The sequence below is a fragment of the Cetorhinus maximus genome, chromosome 9 (genome assembly GCF_964194155.1).
Source record: "Cetorhinus maximus chromosome 9, sCetMax3.hap1.1, whole genome shotgun sequence".
Taxonomy (NCBI): domain Eukaryota; kingdom Metazoa; phylum Chordata; class Chondrichthyes; order Lamniformes; family Cetorhinidae; genus Cetorhinus; species Cetorhinus maximus.
This window is the reverse complement of record NC_135887.1, coordinates 94,652,795-94,665,870: the sequence shown is the minus strand read 5'-3', so window position 1 is coordinate 94,665,870 and position 13,076 is coordinate 94,652,795. Positions and strand designations below refer to the sequence as shown.

At 38.6% G+C, this 13,076-nt stretch overlaps 1 protein-coding gene across 2 annotated transcripts in view; it reads right to left on the bottom strand.

The window, feature by feature from the left end:
• ush1c (Usher syndrome 1C) overlaps window positions 1-13,076 on the bottom strand; it is a 279,860-nt gene that overhangs the window by 193,451 nt on the left and 73,333 nt on the right. For both annotated transcript variants that reach the window (XM_078549127.1, XM_078549128.1), the window contains exons 5-7: window positions 10,853-10,961; window positions 7,054-7,078; window positions 2,601-2,658 (exon numbers count right to left, since the gene is read on the bottom strand). In XM_078549127.1, the coding sequence (XP_078405253.1) occupies window positions 2,601-2,658; window positions 7,054-7,078; window positions 10,853-10,961 (192 nt within the window). The remainder of the gene's footprint in view (window positions 1-2,600; window positions 2,659-7,053; window positions 7,079-10,852; window positions 10,962-13,076) is intronic.

Sequence of the window (13,076 nt, the reverse complement as noted above, 5' to 3'; positions counted from 1 at the left end):
GGTTGGAAGCATTTTCTATTGTATCTCTTTTTTGATAGTATTTAGATACTTCTGTCATCATCTTCAAAAATTTAGTCAAACCTATCGTTTTACCATGTTTTCTGCCATCTCTCCAAATTCTTTCCCAAGTATCTGCTTTCCATTTTTTCCCTATCTGCATACTTTCCTACACTATAGCAATGAGTATACTTCAAAATAATTTCATTGGCCACACAAAGGTCACTATACTGTCATGACCGTGGATTATAGCCCCAAATTACTTATGGGCATATTGCACTTTTAAGGAAGATATGTTTTTTTTTCAAAAAGACATACAAGCAAAAGCATGCTGAGAATGTAAAGTCACCACTATCTGGAAAATTCCTCTGTGGATTACACTTGACTGGCTGGTCCAGAGAAGCCATGGAATGTCACACCTATAAAGGTGTCAAGGCCTATTTCAGACAGAGACACTTGAGAGGAAGAGATGAAATGCAAAAGATTGAACTTAAATCTCTTGTAGTTGTGAAAACAATGGAGATTGATTACCACATCTCAGCAGAAACAATCTCCTATTGAGTTATATCTCAGAATATGGAAATGATCTGAGTAAAAAGAAAATGGACTCTGGGCGAAAGACATGTTTGTTTTTTTTTCCCTTCCAGGAATACATAAGGAGAGGGGTTAAAAAGCTGGCTACAGACTTGATCTGTGTGTTCTCATTCTGGTGTGTTAGTGAGAGTCATAACAGAAGATGATCGACTAGGCACTCCTTTGCAGCTTGCAGGCAAAGGTTTTTTTTTACTCTTTCTGTTGCTGGACGGCAAGTCAGCAAAGCCACAATCAAAAAAGGAAATATGACAGTTTCTTCAACTAACCTGCAGAACCAGGTGTCTCCAAACCATCTGCTAAAGTCTGCTCTACCAGAATCACCCAACTTAATGGCCATAATATTTCACCATCTACACATCACAGTCAAGCCAAAGACTGAATTGTATATCTTTATTAACCTTTATTTTTGAACTCAACTTTTCATTTCTGATCTGTGTGTATGTGTGTTGCATTTTTCTTTTTTTTGGGTTTTTTTTTAAAATAACTAATAAACTTACTCTTTCTCTTACTTAAGAAAGCCTGGTTAAATTGGCTCCTTCTAAAATATAGGGGAGAATTTTCCGGCCAGCGAGCGGGAGTGGGGCCCGCTTGCCGACGTGTAAAATGACACGTGGTGACGTCGGGCGGGCGTCCCGATGTCACTGCATGTCATTTAGATTTTCAGTTCGGCGGACGCACAGCCAACTCGGCTGCACGCCCGCTGAACTGTCAAAGGCCTATTAAGGCCTGTTAAAAACTAATTGATATAATTAAATGAGCTGCCCGTCCTACCTTAAGGATGGCAGGCAGGCGAAGAGCCCAGGTGACCTTTGCATTTTTCATGGAACCTCATCCACGGGCGGGATGAGGTTTCATGAAGTGTTTAAAAATTCAATACAAAAATTATTTTAAAAATTAATGGGCATGTTCCTGTGCCTCAGGGAGGTTTCTGTGCTCTTAAGAGTGCAGGCCCGGACTCAGGGAATCCCCCACCCCCCGCCCACACAAGGAGCAGTCGGCGCCCTTAATTGGCCCGCCCACGTAAAATGGCAGCGCGGACCTGATCGGGGGCGCCAATCAGCTTCCCGTTCGTTCCCACCCACCCTCGCACAATCCCCCCCAACGGGGGGAAAATTCAGCCCATAAATACGTTTAGATTGGGAAAAGGTATCCATGAGGGAAGGGATAAATTAACCTTGTTGCAACCAACCGAGGGGGTTGAATAAAGAAGGGAAGCCAGCTCATTCCTCCTCACCTGGGAGCATAACAAATTGGGGTCCTAATTGAGAAGTTAACAATTTGGGGCATCTCATCCAGGATCATAACAAATTGGGGGACCTCCCCCGGGGGCCAGTCATAACAATACAAATGCAAGTCTTTCTTTTTGCTGCATTAAAGCTATTAAATAAATAGAAGTTGAGTTTGATGCTGAGAATGATGATAGAGAAACATAACAAGCATTCAGTTCATTACATCATTGAAAGTGGGGTGCCACGTGCCTGCAAAATGCCTGCTCCCACCGCACTACTGTATAGCTTGAACTTATAACCTAGTAAAAATGGATGTCTGCGAAGCATTATTAATTGCAAAATCATTTCACTTTGTAACTCCTAGGGATATATGTTGATTTAATAATTATAAATCCTCTTATTATAAATTATGAATCAAGATTATAAATCATGATAGTTACTCTAAGTAAAAAGAATTGTTGTTCTTGAAAAAGAGCCACCAGATGTATGCCAGTTACTCAGTGCTTTATATAATTTCAGCTTCTTCAAATAGAATGACACTTGCCACTGACTTATTTTCAGGCACATTACACCAATGAAGTTATCACTGGCTCTTCCAAGTTGTGAGAACTTTTCTCACATTTGTGAACACAAAGATGGCTCTATTTTAACATATTACAAGTGTAACTAATTTAGATTTAAAATAGAAACAAATTTGCAGACAGTTGGTAAAGAGATATCAATGACTACAAATGAAAAGAAGGGGAACAAAGATCAATTGAAAAAAAATCTACAGCTTACCCCAGCGTCTGACACAAACTGGTCCACAAACTGCCATTTCAAAGAGTCCTCAGGAGAACTAACGAGAAAAAATGAAATGTCATTCATATCTGCCTGGTGCCTTTCTACAATTAATCACAACTGTCAAGTCAGCTTGTTAGTGGCAGAAGGACAAGTCACTGGTGTGTTGTCATATCAGAGATTGAAGAGCATAAACCATTGCTCTCTTGTCAAGTTATCAGTAACTGAACAACTCAAATCACTGGTGTCTTGTCAATTTATCAGTAATTAAAGGGAAAACCAGAAAATCAGACTAGTAAGGTTCAGAACTACTCCAACCAAAAATAATTCTTAATTTCAGATTTCCTCATTTCTTACCTTCAATGTATACTGAATGCAATTGGCATTTACAAGCAATTAAGCTAGTACTAGTTAATTATTTTATCAACCTGAGGCAAGTATGTAACAATAATGATTTACTTGTGGAAACATCATCACATATCAAAGACATGAAGGATAGTAATAACCATTGGAAAATGAAATGCCTGTAAAAAAAAATGAAAGCAGTAAACAGAATATCAGGAAATATTTTGAAGGGTATAATGTCAGATTTCAGATGCTATAAATAACATAACCAAAATTTTATAGTATCAGCAAAATCTGTTAGTAATGGCTGGTTGCCAGCCCACCGCATATTGAACTGACTGTGCACAACTTTGCAAGATCAGGTCACTTGAATAATTGGCATTAAAGCCAGCCCACATAGTGGCTTAGAGGGGCAGCTGCAGATCTAAAATTTAGCCAAATGTGACCACTTAAAGTATAAGTGGTTGCGTAAAAGGACAAAAATTGTTTTAGCTGCCACAATGTTATAATGCAAATTTCAAATTTTTTCAATCTTTGCTAAGACTGTGAGGGAAGAAGTGTTAGTTGAAAGTGTAATTAAAGGACACTCAATGGAGGCAAATATCAGAGCCTGTTAAAAGCTGGGATCAATGAATTGTACCATACATAGTTGGCATTGACAATATTTTGCATTCTTAGGAACTCCATCATTTGGGAAAAATTCTGTACCTTTTGCCAAAAAATATTAACTTCGTCACTGATAGCACTCATGCTTCAGAGTCAGATGGTTGCATGCTCAAAGTTCTACTCCAATATATAACTATGTAATCTAGGTTGACACTTCAGTTCAGTATTAAGGGAATGTTGCAATGCTGGAGGTACCATCTTTCAGGTGAGACATTAAACTGGCACCCCCATCTGCCTATTCAGCTGAAAATCGCCTATGATGTTATTAAAGAAGGGCAGGGAGCTCTCCTGCTGTCCTTTCAATAGTCACTCTCATCCAACACCACTCACAAAGAAAATAGTAGTTTGTCTCTTTGCCGGTTGTGGGACCATGTTGTGGCCAAAAATGCTGCAGTGTGACTTTATAATTCAATGGTGACTACACCTTACAATGTAATTCATTGCCTGTGAAGCAATTTGGGAACTTCTTAAACTGTGAAAGGCACTTAAGTAATTGCAAATTCCAAAGCACTTTGCAGCCACTGGTGTACCTTTTAAAGTGTAGCCACTGTTATTTTTGCAGTCCCCATAGAGACTAATAATTAAAGGAAAGCAATCCCCATGACACCAATGGAAATATAAGCAATGGATAAGATTTCACTTTTTAAAATGTTTACTCTAACAAACCAACTAAAAGCAACATAGGTTAAACATTAATTAACAGGCAAAGGATATTTCAAATAAAAAGGTAAGTTTCACAAGTAATCGATACAAAGATACACCTCAAGTAGTTACAAGCACTCACATTACTTCGCACACAAATGTGGCACCATATGCAACCTCACAATCTTTCCAACTTGGCTCTCTCACTTCTCACTCAATCATTTCAGTCGTGTCCCCAGATACCGTTAACACCAACCAAGACGTATGTCTACGAACCCTCTCTCAGTTCACAACAGTCCTGATGGCACAGAATCCCCAGATACTCCATTCTCTGATCCCTTAAAATGCTATAGTTGGCTCTGGCAACATTGAAATAGCAGCAATGGGTCTTGTCCGATCCATAATCCCTGCTCTTCCTATCTTCAGCTCTGTCCTTTCTAACCATATAACACACACAGTAACACAGTCTCTGCTCTATTCTCAGACAGCTGCTTCAACACCAAGATGTGTTCCTGAACTGCCAGGCAGGAAAGTGATCCACTCATGGAGAGCCTTGCTTGCTTCCATTCACACACAAATTCTGTGTTTTCTGAAATGCCTACCATCAGGCAGACTGGAATACCAGCACAGCAATTCACATTCAATTTACTTTTTTGCTTCTTAGGAACATAGGAGCAGGAGTAGGCCATTCAACCTGTAGAACCTGCTCTGCCATTCAATGTGATCATGGCTGATCATCCACTTCAATGCCTTTTTCCCACACTATCCCCATATCTCTTTATGTCATTGATATTTAAAAATCTCTGCTTTAAACATACTCAATGACTGAGCTTCCACAGCCTTCTGGGGTAGAGAATTTCAAAGATTCACACCCTCTGAGTAAAAAACATTCTCATCTTGGTCCTAAGTGGCTTCCCTTTATTTTGAAATTGTGTTCCCTGGTTCTAGACTTCCCAAACAGGGGGAGCATTTTACCTGCATCTACTCGGTCTATCCCTTTAAGCATTTTGTAGGTTTCAGTGAGATCACCTCTCATTCTTCGAAACTTTAGAGAATACTACTTTCCTACTTTCCCCAATCTCTCTCCATAAGACAGTCCCGCCATCCCAAGAACAAGTCTGGTGAATCTTCATTTCATTCATTCTGTAGCAATAATATCCTTCCTAAGGTAAGGGGACCAAAACTGCACAGTACTCTAGGTGCGGTCTGACCAAGGTTCTAAACAATTGAAGCAAAATTTCACTACTCCTGTACTCAAATCCTCTTGCAATGAAGGTCAACATGCCATTAGCTTTCCTAATTGCATGTTGCACCTGTATCTTAGCTTTCAGTGACTTACTGACGTGAACATCCTTTGTATATCTACACTTTCTAATCTCTTACAATTTAAGAAATACTCTGCACATCCGTTCCTCCTATCGAAGTGGATAACCTCACATTTTTCACCTTATATTCCATCTGCCATGTTCTTGCCCACTCACTAAGGCTGTCCAAGTCCTCTTCAAGCCACTTTGTATCTTCTTCACAACAGACACTCCCACCGAGATTTGTATCATCCAAAAACTTGGAAATATTACATTTGGCCCTCACATCCAAATCATTGATATATACATTATGAAAAGATGGGGCCCTGATCCTTGCAGTACCCCGCTAATCATAGCCTGCCAACGTAAGAATGGCCTTTTTCTGCCTGTTAGCCAATCCTTAATCCATGCTAATATATTACCTCCTTTCCCATGTGCTTTAATTTTGCTAACCAACCTCTGGGGTTGGGGGGGAGGGGGGGGACTTTATCAAAAGCCTTCTGAAAATCCAAGCACACTACATCCACCAACCCCCCCTTTATCAATTCTGTTGGTAACACCCTTAAAAAAACTCCAACAGTTTCATCAAACATGATTTCCCATTCATAAATCTATGGTGACTGTGCCCAATCTGATCATTATTATCCAAGTGTCCATTTGATAAATAGCTTTTCATCCCCATGGCAACTTCAAGTCACGTGGACATTTCTTGGAACCTAATGAGGTCATAATCAGGAAACCAATTAACCCTCTTTCAGAATACTCCCCAGTTCACAGGGGACATTTCACAAAAAGAAAATATAAGCTTTTCCCAAAGTACATAAGTCATTACATTATATATGTAAATCTGGCATTCAATTTACATGCAGCAAGTTCCTGTAATCAGCAAATGAATGACCAGATAATCTGTTTTGCCAGCGATTAATCAAATTGGTCAGGACAACACAAAAGTGCCCTATTCTTCTTCAGATTATGTCACTCACCAGATCGGACCTCAATTGAACATCATTGGAAAAATGGCACCTCATACAATGCACTGAAGTACTAGCCTGATAATGTGCTCAAATCCTTAGATGTGTTTGAACGCATAACTTTCTGACTCAGAGGACAGAATGTTACCAACTGAGCCACACTGATACAAAAATAACTTCAAGATCAATCTTGAAAGAAAAAATTTTACACATACAAATTGTCAACAACATCTGCTGACAGAAGAGGTTCCATCACATTATTAAATGACATCGTGACCAACAAATTCTAATCCAATAAACCCAGTCAAACAGAGAAAATAGAATGAACTGCTTTTATGTGTTACATGTATACCAATAAATATTTTCTTCTTATTTTCCAAGCAGTTACATTTAGTCTAGATACGCTGAAGTTGTTTGCATCTATTCTGTGTATTAAATCAATGTAAATATATTTATCTATGTACTGTCCACAGATATTCAGACATTTTTTGACTTAGTGGTTTTGAAAAAAAGGCACCCTCTCACCTTTTGACAGGAATCATTCCAACATCTGAAAGAAACAAAAGCATGATAAACGTTTCCTGAACTATCACTAATAACAAATTCCTAAGCATTTAAAAGAAAATATTAGGAATGATGGAATATTCAAACTCATAGTCATATTTTAGCTCATTTGTTGCTCCTTATCTTTTGTTTTTGATTTACAGCAAGAGAATGCGATTAGAATTAGGGGCTATTCCAGCCTCCAAATAACAGAGCTTTATTAGAACTATAGGACCTATAGTTTTAAAATAAGTGTTGCTCCTGCAGGTTCCTTTCTATGGGAAAATGCATGACTTCCATTTAGCAACTGCACAGAAGTGCATTTGAAAAAAATGCTCAACACACAACTAACTATGGGTGCACATCAACATCACACCACTCTCTGAATATTCTACAGTGACAATTGTAGTATAAGGGTCTGGCATAGGAAGGCTTAACATGGGACAGGGAACAGTACTGCTCACAATGTGATGTAAAGCAACACGTGACCTCAGTCTAGAGGGCAGTCATATAAGTCAATGTGTAAAGAGGCAAGCATGGAGACACCTCCTAGCTTAGACCTTATACTGTATATATGTATATAGTTACAAAGTAGTTAATAAATACTTACTGTTAAATAATACAAGACTCAGAAACCTCTTCACAAGACCTATCAAACTACACACATCTTACAACATGACGGCAGCTATGAGAACAATCCAGAACCTCACAGAAGCTGGGGAATAAATTTAAAACCTGGAAGATTGAAAAGTAGCATTCTGACCTGACAAAAAGCACCAGAAGTGGAGGTGCAGAAGCAGGTCGACAGAGAAAAGCTCCAAAGCAAGATTGGAAACAGAAGGCAGAAATAAAGCTGCGCACTGAAGCAGAAGACTCCATCAATACCCAGAAAGTGCAGAGTCAGAAGATCTAGCAGCAGTGAGCTAAAAAAAATTAAGTTCCTGGCCAGAATGATTTTACAAAAGCCTTTAAGTCAACAGATGTCAGAATTGCTTTAAAATGCACCATGAACAGCCAGAGTTGGTGCTCTAACATGTGGCAGTTGAATTCGCTCTGATGGAAATAAAAGTGTGACTAAAATAATTGGGTTAAAGGACCCATCAAAAGCCAGGAATCGATGGTTTCACGACCTGAAAATGCTTAGATACTGCGAGGAAGACTCAATAAAAGGTAAATCCAGGGAGTTGCTGCTAAAAAAAATTAAAACACAAAAACTGCAACTGCCATTACTGCAGGAGCCTGCCAAAACTTATAAGTGCAGTAAACCTCATTGAGAAGAAGCTCATAGCAGCACCATCTTGGATTTCCTAACAGCACTTAAAGCTAGACACATTTTTAATTTTAAATAACCATGGTTCAAAAATCTACCTTACCAGGTCAGTTTGGACTCAAGAAAGGGCCAAACCTAACGCAGAAATGGGTAACCTAATGCAGAAATGGGTGGCCTGGAGAAGAACATTTTTAAATTACTGGAGCAGATCAGATCTCAGAAGGACATCAGAAGTAGTCCAGGTCAATATGCTTTTAATACTTGTTTGGTGCACTTGCTGATAAAGTATTCCCAATGCAGTGCATTGATGAATCCTCAACCAGCTTTGAAGAAATATTAAAAGACTTTGACAAATGCTTGAACCTTCAAGTTATGGAGCGCACAGAGCTTAAAAAGAGGGACAGAAAACCCCCAGTAAAGGGAAAAAGACAATTCCAATGTCAACCACATAAAGGAGCCAGAGAAGCAGAGAACATTCTGGAAGTCTTGAAAATAAATATTTTTTAAAAACCCCAGCACATTACCCAAACTGCAAGAGCAAGTGGCATTGCTGAACCACCTGACTATGATTGAAGGAAAAGGAATAGAGTTCCAAACTGCAAAGAAGAGATGGAAGCAAGATCAGAAAATGTAAATTTGGAGCTAAAGACCAAGGAATGAAAAGGAAAAACACCAGATACCTCAAACTTACTGAGAACCATTGAGTTGTTTAGAAATGAAATGGCTCAAATGGAAATCAAGAACCTAGGGTGGCAAGACAAAGTAGAAGTTCTCACAAAAGACCGTGAAGAGCCTCAGAAACAATGGGCAGAAGTGCAATTACAAAATGTGAGCTTGAAGGATAGTGCAGAAGAATCATGCTCCGCTAAGAAAAGCTGATCAGTGTAGAGAACCAACTACCACGTACAAAAAATGATACACAAAGGAAATACGATGACTGATGAGAACATTGGAATGTCATTCACAGGAATTAGAACACCAGCACGAGGACTTGAAACACATAAATGATAACATTACAGAAACAAATTCAACAAAGGTAGATCTTCAAATAAAACTTGATGAACTTCAAGTATCAGAAGTCCCTAGTAAGCATTGCGGAGAATGCTTGGAACAGGGGGAAGAATTGCTGATGCATCAGAAGAGTTGCTTGAAAGCAGAATTAACAACCAAATCTGAATAAAGTCTTGAACTTTGATCCAGTCTAGACAACATGAAGGATGAGGTGCACAGTATGGAAGGGCAAACCCAGACTTTGAAGGCAGATGAGGAAAATTCTATGAAATAGATTGAAAATCTAATGAACGAATTGAAAGAGCCTAAGGAGTAGTCTGTGACAATTGAAGAAGCATTCCAAAAAGAACTGAATTTCCAGGTGAAGTTAAAGGTTGCACAGATAACTCTGAAACAACGACAACTGAACTTACCAGAGTTGTTGCTGAGCTGAATGAAAAGGTTCTTAAACTCAAAAAGCAACTGGAAAATAAGAGAATAATCAAATTTTTGGCAAAATTTGTGAAACGAGTGGGAATGAAGGTCCCATTCTGGAAACGTCAACTCCCACATGCATCAGTGCAAACCACGCATAGGAAGAAAAACAGAATGAGCACTATAGATGAGCTGCGAGTTTGTTCTTCCCATAAGGAACAGGTTAAATGAATCACAATAGTTGAGAATAGGAGAGTTGAGAAAGAGTGGTTCAACACCAAAGAATGGAAAAAAAAGAATTAAGATCAAATGCCTTAATGACCACATTTAAAACAACCTCCTATTCATCAGGGTTTACCCAGTACAACAGAGTGTACCACTCCTCCAACTGTTGTAAAGACAGAATCTGAAAGAATTATAAATCAACCAGACTGCCTGAACCTGTAAACACAGGGACTAGCAGGGGGGAGAAGCGAGTAGTGGAAATAATGTAAATATGTTGGGTAAACAGGAATGCATTGTTGGATAAAGACTAGGGGGAGGTGTAGTATAAGGATCTGGCATAGAAAGGGTTAACGTGGGACTGGGAACAGTACTGCTCACAGTATGATGTAAAGGAAAACATGACCCTAGTCTAGAGGGCAGTATTGTACTAGACAGAGACATGTGTAGAGGCAAGCATGGAGACAACTCCATGCTGAGACTTTATACTATGTGTGTGTATATATGTATATATATATATGTATACATACACAGTTACAAATAGCTAATAAACACTTATTGTTAAACTGTATATTGCTCACAATCTCTTCATGAGACCTACTGAACTACACACATCTTACAAAAACAATAAGTAAGGTTGGCATAATCTCTCAACAACAATAACCTACCAAATAAAAAAAAATTTTAGCAAAATGGTGCCGAATCAATTTATCAGCTTTATATATAGATTTATAATTACAAGCTCATCAAGAGTTAATATTTAAACATCAGATTAGGAAATGCACATCATACAAACTATATAAGATGTGATTAAATACTATGCAGTAGCTGAATCAGCCAGATTATAAAAGTTTACACACTTACGTCTGACTTTCAGAGAGACAGTCTTTTTAGTACGGATAAGGTTTATCACTTCCTCGTGGGTGCAAGATACTATTGAGTAGCCATTTATCCGAACAATCTCATCTCCAAGCTGAAAAAAAGGTTCAAAGGAAATTGGAGTACTAACTCAGAACAAAACTGATTGTTTGCAATGTATCATATCTCAGCTACTTTGGAGTCGCTGGCCCAAATTCTGTAATCCTAAAAAATAACAATTTTCTTACAGGTATTTGGGTCACTCTTCAGTGTGATCATTTGACTACATCCTTCCTTGTTTTTACTTTCTCATAGTTTGTAGGAAGTTTTTGCTTTTCATGTTCTCCCAGTGGTCCTGCTGATGACACCCGAACCACACAGACCAGGAAGGTTCCAGCAGGTTCCATCACTGGTCTGTTCACATTCAAATTTGTTTTGTTTAAGGTAAGTTGAATTTTGAAAACAAAAAGGATTCTTTGTGGAAAACAGATAGGAAGAGAACATTAAAGGGAAGAGGAAAAGGAAAACTGGTTGAAGGTGAGGGCACCTCTTTTCCCCTGCAATTTGGGGGAACAAGTGAGATATGGGCAAGTTGATGGAGAGTTAAGGATGAGGTGAGTGAAAGTAAAACAAGATGGTGGCAGGATATAATGGCAATTCAAAGGGGGAGAGTTGGGTACAGATGAGAGGGAAGAGGTGATGGGAAAGGGAAGAGCTACTGTGACGATGAAAGGGGTGGGTTATGCGTTGAATGTGAGGACACAGAGGAAGAGGCTGGGAATGGAGCTTCTGTTTCTGCCAGCACATTCCAAATACAAATTACAGCAAATGGTAGCTTCCACTTGGACAAAAGAAAAGACAAAACAACCTGAGATGGATAAGAGGGAGCAAAAAGAGTCAGGGAAAGAAAGAATGGAAAAGGAGAGACAGAGATAGAAGCAGAAGGAGAGAAGAGAGAAACACCAACAACAGACAGTTGGAGAGAGAGAAAGGGAGGCATCATATCTATCAACGTGCATTTGCAATACGGGAGAGAATAAAATAATTCCATTTCATACAGCCATGCATATGTAGGAAGGAGAAGGGAAAATAAATTAGACACTTAAATTATAAGATCACTGAATATTTATTGTTGGGTGTAACTATTCATCATAGTAAAAACTAAATTAATACAGCTGTGAAATAATAGCTTGAAACTAATAACTAGCAATTAGTTCAGAGTCATATTTGGTCACCGTAAAAATGCAAGCTAATGCTCTACTGTTCGTAAAAGCTGCTTTTACTGCTTGCTACATTTACTTTGCTAACTAACCAACTTTATCTTAAAAATAAATTTATCTGGGAAAGAAAATTAACCTACGCCTACATAACCTCTTGTATATCCCCAGGATGTCTCAAGGAATGTTATGGTAATTAATTACCATATCTTGCATTGAAGTCACTGTTATTGTGTAAGTAATCATGGCAGCCAAGTTCTCCTCAGAAAAGCCCCATGAATAGCAAATGAATGAATAGCCAGATTAATCTCTTTAGTGGCATTGGTAGAGGGAAAAATATTGGCTACCTGACTGGAAGAATTCTGTGGACCAAAGGTAGGTATGTGGGATTAGGTCACAGATGAGCTGTGATCTCATTAAATGGGAGAACAAGCTTGAGGGGCTGAATGGTCCTCTCTTGGTCCTGTGTTCCTATTTCCCTATGTCTCTATAACCTTTTGGGGACCAATTGCTACATTTCCATTATACTTTGTATGCAACAGTGCTTCCTGATTTCACTGTGAGGCATCCCAATTCTAATTTAAGATTTTGCCATCTTCTTCTGCATTCCCCATAAGAGATAATAGTTTATTGTGTTTACCCAATCAAACTGCTTTGCCATTTTAAACACCTCAACCTTCTAAATTCAAGGAAATATAAACTGTCTTCGTATTTAACCCTTTAAATCCTGGTATAATTCTGGTGAATTTGTATTCTTCCAAAGCCAATCTTTTTGGAGATTCAGTAATTATATAATCTATTAATTGGAGGGACCAATGGTATGGTTGCTAAATTTGCTGACGACACAAAGATAGGTGGGAAAGTAAGTTGTGAAAAGGATATAAGGAGGCTACAAAATGATATAGATATGCTAGGTGAGTGGACAAAGATCTGACAAATGGAGTATTATGTAGAAAAATATGAGGTTGTCCATTTTGGCAGGACGAATAACAAAGTGCCATATTATCTAAACA